Source organism: Apaloderma vittatum, unplaced genomic scaffold, assembly GCF_000703405.1.
Source record: "Apaloderma vittatum isolate BGI_N311 unplaced genomic scaffold, ASM70340v1 scaffold37674, whole genome shotgun sequence".
NCBI classification, from domain to species: domain Eukaryota; kingdom Metazoa; phylum Chordata; class Aves; order Trogoniformes; family Trogonidae; genus Apaloderma; species Apaloderma vittatum.
Window position 1 is genome coordinate 51,725 of NW_009711838.1, and position 19,317 is coordinate 71,041.

A 19,317-nucleotide genomic window follows, 5' to 3' on the forward strand; every position below is an offset into this window, starting at 1 on the left:
AGTAGTGTTTTTCCGGCAGCGGGTTAGTCAGAACTGAATCAGAGGAGTCGAATCCTCTTGGCCCCCTCTGTTTTCAGCCTTTCCAACCCAAGTGCCAGTTCATACTAACACTGCAATGAACTCGGGCTCGCCGGGAGCCGACTCAAACACCCTACCTCAGTCACAAAATAAGCAGGATATTCTCTGGACTGTGGCAGATCAGACACTGCAAAAACAGCGGAGCCTGGCACACAGCTGCCTGCAGAAATGACATGGCTTTCCAGTGTCTGATTGCTTGTTTTGATCTCTGCTGATGGAGATGGATGTAATCGGGGAAGCAGTCCCCGGTGAGCAATTGGGGATGTAATACCAGAAGCCATTTTGCACAACCTGATGGTAAGTACTGTGCAGTTCTTGGCTCTAAAGAAAGCAAAGGCTGTGAAATTTCTTGAACTAGTTTACCTCCAGTTTGCTACAGCTTACTGTCAGAAATAAGCTCATGAGATGGACAGAGCAAGGATGCTCCTCTGAGTTTTTAATGGGCCAGAACAAAGAAATTTCTTTGCTACCTACAAAGAAACAGGAGAGCAAATGCATGCCTTTGCTGTCAAAATACCAATTCTTTTTATTTCTGTGAACACTTATATAATCTGTATTTTATGACCACTACCTTACCAGTTGCAATTTGGCTTTATGCAACACTAACATACAGCTGTGTCCATGTTATAAGAAACACTGTTTATCTGCAATGACCATCCTGTGGTATTACCACTTGTTTAAGTTTTTCCTCTGTCATTAAAGCAGAGTCACTAGAATCACTAGATTGGGTTTGCAGATTTGTAATAATCCCTTATAAGTCTTGACATTTTAATGGCGACTGCTGTACTTTGGGTGTACATCTAACAGCATTCCTTTAAAAGAACACTGACTTATCAAATGTGGATGGTTAATGCTGTTAAAATGTCAGACACGTGCAGCCTGGGTCTGGAACAAATTCCTTGGCGACGGTATAGCCCTCTGATAATGTATAGCATTCAAAGTTACAGTCTTACTAAGTGCATTCCTATTTTCTACTGTTCTGTAACAGCATTTCAGCACCTGATAGACTGTACCAAGCCCTGAGTCTATGCTGTTTCCAGAGCTTACGGCTGTCAAATACACTATAGCGAAAGAAGCAAACATTTTCCTGCTGGAATGTTTCTAGACAAATCTGGTGCTAATGTTCCTTTTTAATACAATCCTTGAATTGCAAGTGATTTGAACATATCACTGTACTTCGAACTTTATCACCTTTATGAAATGTACAGACATGTGTTTTGCATATATATGCTTGCTTCAGACTAAATCCTGGCTTCTCACATATCTTTTTCTTGTGTTTTTTTTTGTTTGGTTTATATTAGTAAGTGACATGAAAGATAACATGTGTGTTTTGCCCTGAAGAAATTGGGGCACCCTGGAGTTTTTTTTCAATTGCTGTTTTGGCGTCTAACTAGGCTGCGCAATACATACGTTTATCCTACTTCATCGTCGTGATGCGACGTAGCAGCTCCAGATAAAGATCTTGGATGTTGCTCAGATACTGGCTTACATGATAAAACCTAATGGCTCCAAGGACTACACATGAATTTTAAACAGCGCATTATGAATACAGAAGTGGGTGTCCTTGCCTCAGTGTGAATCCACACGTCGATATATTGTCACGAGCACAGGGCAGAGCTGCAGAATTGATCACTGGAGACCAGAGAGGATGACATTAATTCTAACTTTGACTTTCGTGACAGTGCCGGTTTGTTTTTGCTGGGGGTTGGCTGCTGAAGAAACAAAAACATCAGGTCCACTGGTTTTAAAAGCAGCCTTTGGTTTTGCAAGAAAATTCTGGGCTGGCACTTTCAATAGACAGTGTTTTCTTGGTTCTGAAATCTAAGAAACTGCGTGCTTCGGATGGGAAGTGTGAGTACGGTTTATCTTGGGGGTGCAAAAAACACCATTGGTAAAAACGTGTGGGTAGTTTGCGGGGAGAGCGGTGCCATTGAAAGGTTAGTTGAAAATTCGTCACTCTTGCAAACACCTTCTTGGTTGTGTTTCATTACTGTTTTGCACATTTCAATATGCAGGTCTAGAGAGTCTTGATGCTGGATGTGTTTTTACTGCATTCCTAAGGTGTTTTTGGTTACATCTGGTGGTTGCTTTCTGAGTGTCTATTTAGGTTCCCAAGTGGATTTATCGAAAACCAAACAAAGGGTGAGGAGCTACCAATGGTTTCTTGCTCTGTTAGGGCTGGTCCCAAAGTTCAGCCGTAGAGCTGAAAAAGAGTGGAAGTGATCTGGCATAAAGCTGGATATAACCTTTTTTGTGCAGTGATTGGTTTTGCATGAGCTGGAAACACACACACAAAAAGTTACATTTTCTTGATATTCTGTCTTCACAGGTATCCATCCAGAAAATTGAAAATCCTGAAGAATGGCTCTACATACTTCCATGTATCTAGCTGAAAATTTCATTTTTCTTCTGTTTGTAATCTCGTCTGTAAGCACAGGTAAGTTTATATGCTGAGGGGGAAAAGGGCATGGTTTGTAAACCTATTTTTAATTAAAGACATTGCTGGTTTTTCAGTGGTTTTTCATTCTTCTTTGTATAATAAAAGTCAAAGACAGAGTGAGAAAACTCAGGAGAAAAGCAGTTTTCGGATGTGCCAATGCTCTCAGTCGAGGGCAGCTGGAGCGGCAAAGACTGAAGTTTCTGAGCAGGTGGAAGTACTCTCAGGAATCCCTTAGATTCTGCCACGCATTCTCAAAACAATCCACAAACTGCCACAAAGAAACAGCAAAAGAAACCTCAGGTCCTAATAGCTGTAGCTGTGGGAGGTGAAGTTGAGCATTCCCGTTCGGGAATGCCTGATCTAGTCGAGACGTGGCGTCCCTGGCGGCAGGGAGACTGGATTAAAATGATCTCTAAGGTCCCTTCCAGCTTAGGCCACTCTATGATTATGCTGCATTGCCCAAGCCCAGATGTCAATAACTAAAAGCTCTGGACATCCCTGCCCCTCGGATTTTCTCTCTTCCAAGTAACCCTTTTCCTAAGCAGTTAGGGAAAGGGGAAAAGGGAAGCAAGATGTATATATCTTAAGTACAGCTAATTTGAGGGCTTGTATTTGTTGAAAACAAAGACACCATGTGTCTTGCCCCAAATGCTGCAGCTGCATGAGGCGACATTTCCTTGCGAGGCTCAGACCCTTTTGGTCAAGCAGCCAAACATGGAGTTAATTCCTTGTGCTAGGTAGAAGTTGCACTCAGGAAAAATGACAATGAGAGCACTAATCCAAGCTAGCAAGCTACCTGGACCAGCTTGGCAGAAGATACTCAGCCCTCTGGGGTCTTTAGCAGAGCAGCTGTGGGTGATGTGTGTGGCTCCTGCTCTCTAGTACAAACAGGTTAATGAAACTGGAAATTTGAGTCTTTTGTTCTGGATTGCGTTGGCTTTTGCTGATTGTCATCCCAAACATCAGTGTAAATTCCTCTTGTTTTCCCCTTAGGCTTCACTGTCTACCCCTCTATTTCTAAATAATAAATTTTGGGGATGTCAAGCCATCTTCTGAGGCTGCAGGAAGCTGTTTCGGACACTAGTGTAGCTAAGTAAATGGAAAAATGAGGAAGCTTTTATCCTGTCTACTTAATCTAGTTGATACATTATACCTCTACATTTGAATTGATTCTTTTGGTTTTATTTAGCTTCTCATCACAAGGAGATATTTTTCTGTTATCCTTATTCCTATGGGAATAACAGCTAATTTATTATTTTTTTTAATTTATCAGTCTGTATTACAGTTATATTTGAACATCTATTTGCAATGTAAGCGCCATTCCTGCCTGAAATATTTATCTTCTCCAATTCTTATTAATTCTGTGTGTCTAGCTCTTATTAATTCTGTGTGTCTTCTGGTAGGAACTCCTTATTTTCCTCGATCACTGTAAATTAGAAAAAGTGCCTCTGACATTACCAATATGCTTCCAGCTGGCACAAGTGGAATTAAAATCAGATCCTGGATGTTTATCAGAGTTTTACTTGCTACCTGGTGGATTATTAGCCCTCTCTGATTTGATCATTTCATGTATATGGAAAAAGTTTTCATATGTTACCCACATGAAATGTCTCTTGCTTATCTTGCAGAGCTGGTTTTTAATGGGTCTCTGGCGACAGTGGCTGGCTCATTTCTATTGTTTTCTTAAGGTGTGCAACTAGTGGAAGAATCAGAGAGGAAACAATGCAGATAGACAGATTTTGTTTCTGTTGCAGTGGAATTACAGACATCCCTCCAGTTTCACAGTGACAGCACACAAAGCCATCAGCTGCACCACCACTGGGACCCGTTCCCTTGCATGAGTTCACATGGTTGTCGTTTCCATTAACTGGAATGCATTAGTATCTGTGGGGCAAAACCCACCCAACTTCACTATACCAAGTGCCAGAGACATAACCCTGCTGAAGTCAGGGTGTTTATCCCATGTCTGTTATCATTGATTTGTGGATCCTGTATTTTTCCTATGGTGTTTCTGTTTCAAAGGATAAAAATTGGAGAGCTGGTAAGAACTCCTATCCCCTTTTGATGGCAAAGGGCTCATTGTTCAAACCTCCACTGACCTCAGCTTCCTAGGATTAGAAAGGTGTCTACCCTCAGAAAATATGCATCACACAAGGGATTCGCACATTTGCAGTTTTGTTGATTAGAGTAAGATATGATGCTCACATATCGAGTGAGATTATATCACGGAAATATTTTATCTTAAGTAAATACTTACAACATGAGACTCTTGGATTTGGTATGAGAGCTAGTTAGACTAACACGTCATGGCAGTCCATAATCAAATTTGTCTGTGGAGACCAGTGATGTGTGAACCCAAAGTGAATGAATCCTTACTGCTTCTGCCTGGAAAAGCTCACAAACCCACAGCCTCTCTCTTGTGAGACTCCTATTTCTTTCTGTTACTGGGTGCACTGGCAACTCCTTGGGGCTTGGTGTTTTCGTGTTAGTTCGTGTACTTTTAATTTCCGTCTCCAGTGAAAACAATATGCAAATATATTTTAATAGCCTTATGTTACACAAAAGCTTTTCAAACCTTGCAGGTATTTAGGGGCCATTTTTAAAGGTAGTAATTGTTTTACCCTTTCATCAACATCTTCCCTGGGCTTGTGAAAGCCTTTGTGTCTGGATGATATGAACAGAGTTAAATGTCACTGCAGGAGGGGCTCAGTTATAGCCTCTTCTCGGTACTTTTCTGGAAACTGCATCCCTTGCAAGGCTCCTTTGCATCAGGTAGCGGGTTTTTCCATGCTTCCAGAAAACAGAAAACCATACAGGTTAAGCTGTTGTTTGTTTTCTTTTGGTCGTGACCCACATGAACTCTGCTGCACTGAGGCACTGCTGTGTTCCAGGGAGTCAGCAAAAGGGCACACTGAGAATGATACTGTAAAGATGCCCAGATATGGAGCTTTCTGTCTTGCACCGAACAAACAGTAATTGTCTTCACTCTCCCATCTCTACCCAGCAGAAGCAGGTGTCGCATGTCCTGATAAGGACCCTGAGTTAGAAAGCTGGAACCCAGGTCACAACGAAGAAAACCACATCGAAATCCGTAATGGCAGGAAGCTCCTTCTCTCTTCTTCTGCGACTGTCCACTCTATCCACATCACCGACGGAGGTAAAGCGTGCTGGTGGCAAGGCTGGGTGAGATGGGCTTTCCATTGTGGCTATTTAAATCCCTCCCTCTCATGCTGGGAGGGCTTTCTGCTTCTTGCTGAGAACTGGGTGGCTACTGGACAAACACGGCTGTAATTCAATACGAGGGTGGGTGGTAGCTGAGATGCTATCAGTTCTTCAGTCATTAAAGGTCAACCTATTTGTTGACCTTTCTGGAGAATTTACAAAAGTAGCTTAGTATACTCATTAGTTCTATTTCTGTGATTTGCTTCAAAAACATTTTTTTACTAAATCATTGTCCTGATAACATCATACTGCAATTGTTGTGTTCTCAGGGTCTTAGGACAGAGCAGATACGTATGTGCCTCTGTGTCTAAGGACAGAGTCATAGTGTTGCTGGTGGCTGGTATCGTGAATAGCTTTTACTCATCTTAACTCTGAATTTCCGTCTCTGTTCTGAATGAGTCCTCTTCCACACAAATCTTAATTGCATTCTTCAAGAACTGGACTGAAAATAAAGCATGTAATGCCCTCAGGATTTGTATTGAGAGCTGTTCTGGGGAGGATGGGCAGAACTTTTCAAAACTGAGATGAGAGCTCAATACTGGGTTTAGCACAATGGTGTCACAACCTCTAATGAAATGCTGTGTGTTAAAGCAAATGTCATAAACTTTTCTACTTAGGCAAACTGGTCATTAAAGACGATGTGCAGCCTATCATTTTGCGTACCAGACACATACTCATTGAAAATGATGGAGAGTTACATATCGGCAGTGAGATATGCCCTTACCAAAGCAATGTGATTATCATCTTATATGGGCGGTATGTATGCAGGATAAAGTGCTATCTTAGAACTTTCTAGAATCTCTTTTCCACAACAGGGAATAAAAATGTTCCTTAAAATTGCATGTCCTCAGATATACTTATCATCATTGCTCTGTAGAAGGATAAGTAGCTTTTTAAAAAAATCTAAATGGCATGTAAAAAACTTACACAGGTTTGGTTCTGGTTTTCAAATCTTACTGAGAGGCAAACACTGCGGTATTTGGGCATGCTGGAATGTCAGTGTGGACTTTGCCACTACTAGAGCTGATTTTCCAGATAAGGCTTAAAACCCAAGGAGTTCTTTTATTCTGAAAACTTTCCTCCCTAAACATCCTTTCTTTCTGCACGAGAGTGGTGAGCCAAAGGATAACACATTTACATCTTGCAGATTGCTACAGGTTCTCTTAGAATTTCAGGGATGCCAAACTCATATTTATCAACCACTAGACCTCCTGGCTCCTGGTTAGGGTCCTAACTTCCTCCAGAATTCAAAAACACAGAGGTGTCATTCAGTCTGGGTTTTGGGCCTCCTCTGACCTGGATATAATGAATATAACATCTATAATTTGCATTCCAGATTGCTGCTGGGCTTCAGTAGCTGCTGGTACTATTTCAAATAATGTAATTTTTTGTACAATGTGAGCAGCTGCTAATTCTTAGAGTATCTGAAAGAAATGCATTGCAAATCATGATGCTTCTCTCCTCGGGCCATAGTGGAACAAGGAGAGAGGCTCCTTGACTGTCAGATACAAACCCAAACCTGGTTCCTTTTCTCCATCCTGCTGCAGAGCGGATGATGGCAGCCAGCCCGATCCCTACTTTGGGCAGAAGTATCTTGGAGTAAGTAAGGGTGGCACTCTCGAGATCCATGGAAAGAAGAAGCTGTCCTGGACTTTCTTAAACAAGACTCTTCATCCTGGTGGCTTGGAAGAAGGTGGATATTACTTTGAAAGGAGCTGGGGCCATCGGGGTGTCATTGTCCACGTTATTGACCCAAAGACGGGGGCAGTTGTCCATTCAGATCGGTGAGTGACTTTTCAACTGTCTGATTGTGAGGGTCTTTGGGAACAGGTTGGGAACAGCACCTCAGCAAGCTCAGAAACACACACTTTGGCATCTTGTTCAAATGGGTGTTGTTGAATGTACGTATGATTCTTTCTAGATAGTAATCTCCAAAACCAAAGATTGAGTAGGGTTACTACCGTGCTCTTCTGTCAAATTGACTTTAATCAATTTGGCTTAACAGAAACTCCTAATACACCCTGTTAGACAAGTGCTTTTGTAGCAGGATAAACTAATTACTGTAAACAATACAAAATTATTTCTTGCTTTTCAGTACAGAAAGCTGTGATGCCCGCTGAGGTAAATGTTTTTGGGTGCTTTTTGTCACTTCAGGTTTGATACCTACAGAGCAAAAGAGGAAAGCATACGTCTTGCCCAGTATTTGGGCAGAGTTGCGAATGGCATGATCCTGTCAGTTGCAGTGAATGATGAGGGATCTAGAAACTTGGACGACTCGGCCAGGAAAGCAATGACCAAAGTGGGCAGCAAGCATTTCCTCCACCTTGGGTTTAGGTATGTGCCAGTCCTGCCAGTTCTTCCAGCACAGAGGCTTTATTATGCTCCTAAGATGTCCAAATAACTCCACTCTCTCAAAGGCACAAAGTTCTTTCACATGAAAAAAGAAAAAGGAAAAAAGAAAAAAAGAAACTTCTCAATGTCAAGTTTTAGCAGTTAATTAGATACTTTAAGATGTGCTCAGTGTCTATATTGGGTGTTTTTATTAGCAGATTGAGGAATAGCATATGATTCACATTGAAAAATGTTTTTCCAAGATACTGTTCCCACAAGTTACTTACTCCAATTTATTTTCAAGCCATCCCCCAAAGATTTAAGAAGCATGTCTACCTCCACACAGAGGATTGGAAGGACTCAACATTAAGGAGGGTATAATAATAGCCATGTAGCCCTGGCTAAATACATATAGACATACATAGAGTGTATTCTTCAGCTTGTCCAATACATGTTCGGGGACTTTGGCAGCACAGAAATTTAGCAAGCATGAATTTATGCTGTGGACTGTAAATATTTCTGTGGCAAATACAGTGTCTGTGTTGGCACACATGCTGTTGAGAATACTTACTATTTACCTAACTGTAGCCATTACATTTTTTTTCATGTTTATCTGAATTTAGGTAGGCTTATTTTTTTAAGGGACACTAAGAGGGTCACTGCAGAACATATAAAACAATAATCTGCCTTCTAGGAAGAAGTGATTGAATACAGCAGCCTGTGGGAACAGACAAGTATCAGCTGGGTGTGTGCAAGTGGAGTAAGATTTGGGGTGGTTGATGAAGAAGTTGTGTCAAATATTACAGGGACTCTCATGCACCAGATAATGCATTTCAAAGAATCAACCAAGGTTGCAGAAACAGTCTCCAAAACCAGGCTCTCAAATACACAGACCCCATACTTAAGCCCAGTATCCTGCTGGTTTTCTCTTCAAAGACTGAAATTAGGGAAACAGAAAAAGATTTCTGAACATTATACATTTTTCTTTTCCAGTTGTGCAACAGGAAGAAATTGATGATTTTCGCATACGTTTATAAAAGAAAATTGCACTTGAGTTTTTAGGCTGCTGTGGTGTTTTAAAGCTGGTTTCTCACTACTTTGACATAAATGCTTGTAATGGAAATACCATAGTGATTAATCCATGGAAGTGTGACTTTCAACACTGCTACTGTTTGCAGTTAAAAAGCTAATCTTTGCCATGCTGTTATCTGAAATACCATGATATTTCCTTATCTAAATAATAATGACATTTTGGGTACCATGATGTGCTAGTAGTTGGTATGTTTGGTCTCCCACCAGCATCCTGGTATGTGGAAAAATACCTGCATCTTGGTGCGTTATTTAAAAAGACTGTATTTTTTTAGGAGTGTTCTCAGCGTTTAAGTTCTTCAGCTTTCAAAAAAAACATTGTCTGGATGGTGGCTGGGACCAGATTTACAAGGGCAGTTAGGTGGAGGAGTGGAAGGCAAGCAGCTTTGTCAGATGTATCCAAACATTTCTACTTATGCAGATTGACCTTTCACTTCACTGTAGTGGAACAGGATTTAGACATGTTGTTCTGTGTTTCAGACATGTCTATAACTCTGAATAAGGATGCGTATACCTGACAGGTGCTTTTTGGAATTTTTTGGAAGTTCTTAAAAAAATGTATGTTCAGAATGAGAAAATTACACCCCCCACACATGCTTTAACCTCTCCAGTAAAGGAAGGCTCTGACAAAGGAGCGTGGATGGACTGACGGATGGTTCTAACATGCCCATGTACTCTCTCACCACTCACTGCTGGCACCCAGGGTCTGTGGGCAGGTCCTGCTGGATCCTGGTTGTTGGATCTTCTCAGCTCCCTGCGCGTGGCTGGGCCTGACACAGGCATCACTGAGACAGTAACAGTGTAAGCCCCAGGCAGCCATTTGGCTTAGGAAATTTCTGTTTCACATTGTGTGAGGTGCCGCTATTCAGCCCGAGATTGAGTTGCCTTCTGACTGGAGTGGTGGCCAGGGCTACATGCGCAAATTCCTGTCTGTCTCCAGCTGCTCCACATGCAACCTGATCGTAAAGCTTTGCAACTCCCCCTTGCTGTAGCAGAACCGATGAGCAAGGCTGAATTATCTGAAAACGTTTCTGTGCTCCTGGCACAGTTGCTTATTTGCTGAGTCCAGAATATTAGGAATGAAAGGAAAGTCTTGTATTCCTCCTCTATTGTTGTCCTTTTGAAAAGCGGTTTCTTTTTAAAAGTGAACTTATTTTCCCTTCTACTAATAAGTTAAAAGAAAGCCTTCTACATTTGGTGACATAGTTGTTCTCTTTGAAAACCCACCCAAATATCACTGGTTTGGCTCTGGAATTACTGGTCCCCTCACTTCACACAGCTCAAACAGTGTGCATGTGTCCTTATGTGTCAGGATTGAATGACTTTAACACTATTTTTAGCGACAAAATAACCGGCAGGAACAAGTATTTTAACATATGAAAAGGGGCTAAACCTTGAATTGCAGAACTAGAAAGCTTCTTATTCTTTAGTTTATTCTGGAGATTATTTTCAGGCCATCACCTTTTTTGTCATTTGGTTTGAATTTGATGACAAAAAAACAAAATAAGAAAAATAAGATCTGTCCTGCCTGCTGAGTGATAAAGTGTCCTTCCTGCTCCCACCCCCCTTCTCTCCCTGGATGGAGATCACAGCCCGGCGGTGCCTTCGGCGGTTGGCGCACAGGCGAATTTTCCGGCAGAGCATCTGGCTGTCTCCCACAGCAGTCTCTGCTGAGCCTGTCCCCTGCTCGGCCGAGGACACACCGCGGGGACGGCCGCCCCTCCAGCAGCCATGTTGGATGCACGCATGGGGCTTGGCACAGCCTGGGGTGCAGCTCTGCTCACCCAGAATCTGCTCCTGCTCCCCCACCAAAGCCTGGGACTGAGAATCCCAGCAAAGCCTGGCTCACGCCAGCGGTGATTTGTGCGTGGCTATCGGTCAATGTCCGCACGTGTTTTCTTCTGAAGTCCCAGAGCGGTTTTTAACTTTGCAGATGTTAAATGGAAGGTGACCTGAGAGACTCAAGGGTGAATCATGATGCAGTTGAAATCACTGGATGTTTATACCTATAAAGACATGATTTAATCAATGGAGCTGTTTGCTAAATTCAGGTTAGGGGTGACAGTCTCCCTACCACTCTAAAAGCATATTTTATATTCTGTTAGTCATTAAGAGCAGATATTCCCGAACTTCTGTTCTGAAGATAAAACTCCCTCCTGACCCCTGCTAATTGGGTTCACCTCCAAGGTTGGGAGGCACTTCAGTCTCTGTCTCCACTGCTTACTCATCCATGTGGTCATTCCCCAGTGCTGCTGATAGCTATTGAACCTGCTCAACCAATAACCGAATAACCGTCAAGGAGTAATGAACTTCTGACACAGGATCAGGCAATTCAGACTCGTAAACTTTTCTCTCTGTTCAGTGTTCAAAATAAGGAAACTCGATATGCAGAGACTATCCAGGCATTTTTTATTTCCCTTTGCCAGCCAGTCTGTCTATTAGACATTCTCATGGGTCATTCCAAAGAGAATTGTGATATACAAGGTTTCAGCATGAGCTAAATTTATTTAAGCAGAAGTCGTTTCTTTTTGTATTCTTTAGTATATGCACACACACACAAAAGAAAGATTTTTCAAGCCCCAAAGGAGTTGCCAGTGTCCCTTGGGACTGTCACAAAAAAGCCTCTTTACACACTCATTTAAGAGAAACACACTTGTTATAGGAGTGTATTAAGTGGGGATTTATCTTCAAATTTCCTTCTCTTTTGATGTAATTAATGAAAAAACATAACATTAAGATATTTTTAATTTTAACTGAGCAGCCTGTCACATTGATCAGATTGTTTTGAATGTATTGTCCTGAGAAATACAAGAACTATAAAGAACATGCATCTCATACAGGACATAACTTGATAATTTCTCATTTTCATTTTCCAGGCACCCATGGAGTTTTATTACAGTTAAAGGAAATCCCTCTGCTTCTGTTGAAGACCACATTGAGTATCAAGGTAATTCACACACAAAATGCTGACTTGCTATTGTCTCTGGAAGTTATTGGAGTTACGGCTGAGATTAATTTCGGTTATGGTATTGGTTGATGGTATTTTCTCTTGACACTGCATTACACTGAAGCTATGAGCAATCGATGGTTAGACATATTTAATTTAATGCTCTCTGTATATATTGCTCCTTCGTATTAATGCAGCTGAGTAGGGTATAACCTAGGTTATCCAAATGCTGAGATAAAAGGTGAGAACCTGCACCAGTGTAAATCCCTGTAACTCCACTGAGCTCAGACACTGCCTCTCTTAGACACAAAGCTATGGAACAAATGCAGATAAAAGTGTCTGAAGCCTCATTCCAAGATCACTAAATTTTTCTGGAAGCTGTTCAGGGCTAATTCTGGAAACACGTATGTGGACCCTTACCTTTTTAGTTTTTACTTTTATCGATTGCATTCAGTGTTTTTACTGATGTTTGGGTTTTTTACAGGTCACAAAGGGTCAGCTGTGGCCAAAGTATTTAAACTATTCAAAGCTGAGAATGGAGAACATTTTAATGTCTCTTCCACTAGTGAGTGGGTTCAAGGTAAGAGGACTCTGTGCCGTTTAACTCAGTGGCAGACAGTCGACAAATAGGCAAATCATCCTTTTTATTGCAATACTTTTTCACTTGGGAAGGGCGGACTTGCTAGGTGCTATTTACATCACCACTAACCCAAGTTAAGTACATGCACAGATTCTTTCCCTGATTGTCTCCAGGATTCTCTGAATAACTGGGATCCCTTTTCCTTTATTGTACTGGGTATGAAATTCCATCTCTTATGATCTGAGAGATCACATGCAACCTCTTACTTCTTTTGACTGCATAGTCATCATGTCCATGTTCCAGACAACATACGGTAACCTGTTGTAACGTGATCCAAAGATCAGAACAGCTAAGGAGGACACAGCTTATACTGCATACTCCAATTATGTACCTTTTAATAACTCCACTCTCCCTTGGCTGGTTACACTTCACAGCATCATTAAAAGCGTCTGGCAGACTAGCAGGAAGAGGCAGGAATCAGATCCTCAGCGAAGAAACTTGTGAATGATGTCTGAGATCATATTATGCTTCACACATTTTTGCTGCATTCAATAAGCTTGACTTTCAGATGACTTTTCTTGTTTGCACTTGCCTCCAGATGTAGAATGGACGGAGTGGTTTGAGAAGCCTGATAAAGCAAGATCTAAGGACATGGAGAAGCTTTCTGACTTCAAAGCTGCTCATCCTGATAAAATCTGTAGACACCCCATTGACATCCAGGTAGGCTGGCTTACCAATTGCTTTTGAGAGGCAAGTCCTCTTTGGACTGACACTGAACCCCAAAATAATTGTGCTTGTCAGCAATATTTGTTTCTAAATAAAAGACACCGATTATTTTACTGCTCTAATACATGACCAACAAGATCTGGTATCCAGTCTTGCATCATTCTGAGACAAAAGTTTATAGAATGGAGCTCCTTTCAGTAAATTCTGGCTTCTGGCATGAAAAAAGAGTACAGATGGGGTCATGGACAGCACAGATGCTATCATGAAATATGTGGTTCCCCACTGGAAGATTAAAAGGAAAAACACATTAAAATTTCAAAGTTTTTAAATGGTCCTGGAATGGATCCTACCTAAAAATTAATCACAAAATATAATGAGATGGTGAAGCTACCAGCTGTAGTAGATTGTCAAAAATATCAGTGAGCTTGCAGCCATTTCTTGGAGTCAATTATTTTTTCTCTGTGGAAATAAATTTGGATTCCATCTGGGGCTAAACATTGTAATTATGCTATCAGGCCAGCATGCTGAGGAGAAATCAACCTCTTCTGAGACTGCAAAAGCCTTTTTAAAGAAAAAGAAAAAGAAAAAGAAAAAGAAAAAGAAAAAAACAGGGTTTTTTTTTAGCGTATGTTCACCGTATACTTTATATGTCTGTCTGATAAAATGACTATAGCAGAAGCATTGCCTAGCAAAAGACAATAAAATACTTCATATCTGTGGGAGCCCGAACCTAAGGTTCCTGTGTACCCTGAACCTGTGGAATTGTCCTTTTTCACAAGAATGTGGCTATTGAAGTAAGCGGGAATGCTGACAGTATGAGTGAAAGTTTCCAGGGCTAGATGTTATAAAGAGTCTCCTCTTGAACAGAAAGGAAAAATCTGCCCTATAATTTTCTGCCAGGTCTTAGCAAATCCACATTCATTTTGGCTTCCATACACGTATATTAGAAGTGACAACTTAGTTCAGAACAGAGGTCAGATGTTTGTTATGATACAGCCCCTTCTAGCAGAAGTATTAAAAAAGGAACAAGAAAGATACTCTTCTTTCAAGAAGCAAACCTTTTTTTCCCTTCTGTTAAATGACAGTTTCTTTTCCGTGCACACTTAAAACAAGACAACGTTTTTCATTTTATCCTGCAGATCTTGGGGCAAATCCTCAGGTAGTGCAATCTGGTGTTGCTCATTGCTTTCATAAAGTAACACTGATTTATAGCAGCTGGCCTGCTCCAGCTATGCTGCATACAACACAATTGAAGCTACGATGATAATAACAGAAGTGCAGATCAGCCAGAGGCACATTCCTGCAGCTGACGGTGCTAACAGGAATACATGGCAGCGGGGTGTGTGCATTAATAAGGAAGGTCTTGCATGAGTGAGAGAATGAGGATCAGACTCTTCATTGAAAGATGGCTTATGTCCTGGTGCCTTGTTAAAACGCATATGAAATTTGGGTTGCCCGGTGCAACGCACCACATTTCTGTGAAAGGGTCACGAGAATTGCAAGCTTGTAGAGCTGGACTGTGAAATTTAACATGACCCTGAGGGGTGACGTTGCCCCAGCAGGAACACAGGAGAGGCTACATATCACACTGCTTCTTGGCATGGTACAGCCTTTTTTCTCAAGGCAGTTCTACAGGCTGGTACTTGTATATCAGAAAAGGCGACCTCTTCTTGTTCCTTTTGGAGCAATGGGTATTTCAGCAACTTTTTTTTTTTCTTAAAGAGACTGAGCCTTGCAAAGAAGAAATAAGACCTCCACCTCTTTCCTCTTCAAGGTTCAGGCACAGACTAGCCAAAAGCCATGAAATGAGTGCAGTGAAGAGAATTAAAACCATGAGTTTGTTTGGGTGCGAGCATTTGTGGTCCGTATTTTCATCTACCCTCAAACAAATGGCAAGGGAAAATCTAGGGTACTGAGCGAGATGCTAGTAGAGCTCAGAATGCTCCTCCCAAAAATCACAGTCTTAACATAGATACAGGAAAAAAGAGTGCACCTAGAAATAATCTGTGGAACATGTGGATAAAATGGCTGCGTTTGAGCACCAGCTGGAGTGCCGGCTGGATAGGGCATGTAATAGTCATAATGTTCTACAAATGCTGTGCATCACCCCCAAAAAAATCAGAGGAGAAGCCTGTTCTGATGGCATTGATGTCTTGGTGAAATGCCTTCACCTTGAGGTATCACCTGTTTTATATTTCTATTCTCATTCCAGGCAATAACGCTTGATGGAGCTAATTTAACAACGGAGGTTTTCTATAAGAGTGGCCACGATTACAGGTTCCTGTGCCATGGCAAGGACCAGGTGGGCGAGGGCTGCCAGAACTACAGAGTACGGTTCCTGTGTGGCAGATCTGGTATGTGCCCCATGTCTGAAAGCCAGAGCAGGGAAAAGCAGAAATACTGTCTTCCAGTGACTGGCTCTTGTTTGCTGTAAGAACAACTTGAGTAATTTCCCAAGCTAAAACTTCGGCTGGGCTATTGACACGAACACAGATAAAACAGTTGAAGATTTATCTCTGGAAAAATTCCTGAGCACTAACAGAGGCAACAGGGTGGTGTCTCAAAAGCCCAGCAAGGCTATGGCAAATATTTGGCAAGTCCCTTCCTGTAAATATCTTGTCTTTTGCTAAAACATTTTGGGATGCGGTAGGATTAGTCAATCAGAGTGTGCGTAGACAACAGGTTTGGAAAGTAGTACTTTATTTTTGGGGTATTAATTCCAACTCTGCTGTCCCTAACCTGGTCATCAGACAAGCCATTAGGATCCTTTGGTGCTCGGCTGGAGGGAAAAGAAGGGTGGAAGACTGTTGTTTTGCTGGAAAAAACAGTCATTACATTAAAGACCACTTGGCTGCCGTAAATAACAGTGCCCAGTGCCCGCAAGTGCTGCTGCTAAGTGGGTGTGGTGAAAATCAGCCACTAAGAGCTACATTTAAATTTAGTCCTGGGGTTAGTGGAAAATCCACCTGCCTACAACTAAAGGAAAACACTTTCTTGTTTGCTCACTTTCCAAGCCAAAGCCAGTAAAAAGCATATTTGGAAGAGTTAACTATTTTTTGTTGCATGAGGCAATCATCATTTTTGGTGGTGTTCTGGTGGGGGAGGGGGAAGAGGGGGAAGAAAAAAAAAAACGTTTTGTGATAAGATTAGCTGAATTCTCCACCCTTCCATTTTGGCTTTTCAGTGAAACCAAAGCTTACGGTAACCATTGACACCAATGTGAACAGCACAGTCCTGAATCTGGTGGATGATGTGAGCTCATGGAAACCCGGAGACAGGCTGGTTGTAGCAAGCACCGACTACTCCATGTACCAGGCGGAGGAGTTCCAAGTGCTGCCATGCAAAGTGTGCAGACCCACCCAGGTTAAGGTAGCAGGTAAGGTGCTTCGTCTTGTCACGCTGCTGTTGAAATTCATAAATTCTGCCATTTGCACCCAGCTGGCTCCATTAAGAATTGCAAGGAGTTGAAAGACACATGAATTTGATTGCAACTTTGGAGGTGCTCTTGGGAAAAATACGCCTTTCATGCTTGAAAGCCGTCTAACTTGATTTTACTTCCTTTCTGCCTTCCTCTTTCATAGTGGGCTCCATTTTTTGTCCCCAAGCACACTACTGAATGGTTGTATTTATTGGAGAGAGACAAATACAAATTGTGTATCTGAAATGGTCAGTGTTACATAACTGTATCTGAAAATTTATCACTCCCTAGAAAGCAGGAGATGAGCCCAGCTGATCTGGAGAGCGAGCTAGGGTAGGAGCAAATCGAGAGAGACTGTAAGGCTATGAAGTAATGTGCAGCTGGCTAGTTTCCTAAGGAAGTTATATTTAACAAGAACTGTAATCTTGCATTTTAGTAATACTGTTTTGTACTACTGAAGCTACTGTTTCTCATTCACTGTGCCTGTAGACAGCATTGCTTAGAGGTGATGTAGTTACTAAGCGTTTCTGGAGTCCCGTGGCCAGTGAATTGTCCTGAGCCACAGCGCTGGGGAGATGGAGTCCATGGACTGCTGCCTGAGTTAGGCTGACCAGGGGGAGCAGGAACTTTTTCACAGCCACAGCATTTTTCTCTTGAAGATGACTAGCTCAAATCCAGAACAAATTGCTTTTGATGAAAAGACATTGTAGTCCAATGATTGTAAAGTGGCTTTCAGATACTAAGTCAAATTAAGCAGCATAGTTGTGATAAAGCACAGATTGTGACTGATAGGAGCATAAAAGTGAAATCCAGAGTAGGAGATCTGTATCTCCACTTGGGTCTGTGAAGTGGTCTTCCCCTTCTAGAGCTATATTTTGGCACGCTGTTAAGCATCTGTGAATAGATGAGGAATTTTTAATTTCTATAATTTACAAAAGCAAACGTTATTTTTCAGTATAAAAGTATGTGATAGCTGAGGCTCTATTTCAAAGGCAGCATCTGCCTGGTAGTAAATCATGCATGTTACATTATCTTTTCCTTACACACTGGCAATCGCTCTCGGCAGAGGTTTTGTCTGCATTTACAGTAAGATCTGTCTGAGAAACCATAAGGGCAATTGGAACATCCAATTCACCAGGGAGTCTTCTCAGTTCTGTGAAATGAACTGCTTCACCATTATCTCTGATGCAACATATTCTGGAAGGTACGAATATACTTCCTTTGGCAACTGCCTCCCCACAGAGCTCTAGACATTCGTTATTGGAGGGCCCAAAAGAGAGATGTTCATCAAGCCAAGAAAAATGTTATTAACGTTTTGAATGTATCATAGTCTTATGACTTAAAATGACTAGTACTTTCAAAGACATTTCCAAGTAGAATATTTTTCTTGAGCAACTTTTGAGCTATTGGAAAAAACTGTACCAGACTAGTATGATACAAGTCACTTCATGAAGATGATCTTGGAAGACTGTCAGTAAAAATAAAGATGACATAGGAGTATTTCTCTTAGGCTTCCCATAATCTAATGCATCTGTGAAATTCATGTAATTGCATTTATCTTCTACAACAATGGTAAGTAAGTTAGTTTAAGAAAATGAATAAAGGGTTAAAAACAACAAAAAAGTTCATGTGAATTTCAAGTAAAGAAGCAGTGGAAACACTTGTTAAAGCAATTGTGCTCTTGGTCTCCAATTACTCTTCAGGAGAATTAGGACATTCCTTTTATTACCACAAATTACATGAACACCAGGGCCAAAGTCTGCCCTTACTTATATCCAGGCAATTCCATTGACGTCAATGGGATTTCACTGATTATATAAATCAAGGCAAAATCTAGTCCAGTAATACAAATCACATCCAACTTTCTTGTAACAAAAGAACATTCACACCAGAAAATAAAAGACTCTGCCTGATTCTAGGTTCAGTCTAGATGAACTAAAGCCTGGGCAAGGCTGAGATGCCCCCTGTCTTTAGGTGCCAGCCCTGAGCCGCTCTGTGCCCGGCCATGGTGTAACTTCACCCACTGCGCAATGCTGTGACATGCGATTAGCCAGAAAAAGGGCCACCAATGAGCTAGTCTGCGTACAACTCATTAAGAATGAATAATGAAGACTAGTTTATACTGTTCCCCTCTAGTACAGTGTTTCTCCTGGCTCATACCAAACCAGCCTTTGAAAGACAAATGATAAAACTGTTCCTACCTGTGGTAATTTATTTCCCTTTTAATCTTATCTTTTTTCCTTTTTTTTTTTTTTGATGAAACCTAAATGTCAGGTCTGAACTACTTTAGAGTCTCTTTGTTTAAAAAAAGGCACAAGACCTCTGCTTTCTGGACAGACAATTTGGTGTGGCAGCCACAAGGTTTAATTATATAATTGATGCTCTCATCATTTAATAATATTTTAATAGACATGTTTTAGCAAATTGTGCCAAATTAGTCAAATCCATTAGTTAGCTCATGTCCTATTTGAATTTGATGCTTCCTG

General features: G+C 41.4%; 1 protein-coding gene across 2 annotated transcripts in view; it reads left to right on the forward strand.

The window, feature by feature from the left end:
- The first annotated feature begins 2,439 nt into the window (after positions 1-2,439).
- The window catches only part of CEMIP (cell migration inducing protein, hyaluronan binding), a 50,837-nt gene continuing 33,959 nt past the window's right edge, over positions 2,440-19,317 (forward strand). The window contains exons 1-10 of one of the 2 annotated variants that reach the window (XM_009867741.1): positions 2,440-2,515; positions 5,523-5,675; positions 6,358-6,496; positions 7,288-7,524; positions 7,895-8,074; positions 12,037-12,107; positions 12,592-12,687; positions 13,286-13,407; positions 15,626-15,767; positions 16,598-16,789. In XM_009867741.1, the coding sequence (XP_009866043.1) occupies positions 2,440-2,515; positions 5,523-5,675; positions 6,358-6,496; positions 7,288-7,524; positions 7,895-8,074; positions 12,037-12,107; positions 12,592-12,687; positions 13,286-13,407; positions 15,626-15,767; positions 16,598-16,789 (1,408 nt within the window). The remainder of the gene's footprint in view (positions 2,516-5,522; positions 5,676-6,357; positions 6,497-7,287; positions 7,525-7,894; positions 8,075-12,036; positions 12,108-12,591; positions 12,688-13,285; positions 13,408-15,625; positions 15,768-16,597; positions 16,790-19,317) is intronic. The other variant, XM_009867742.1, reaches the window with a different exon arrangement.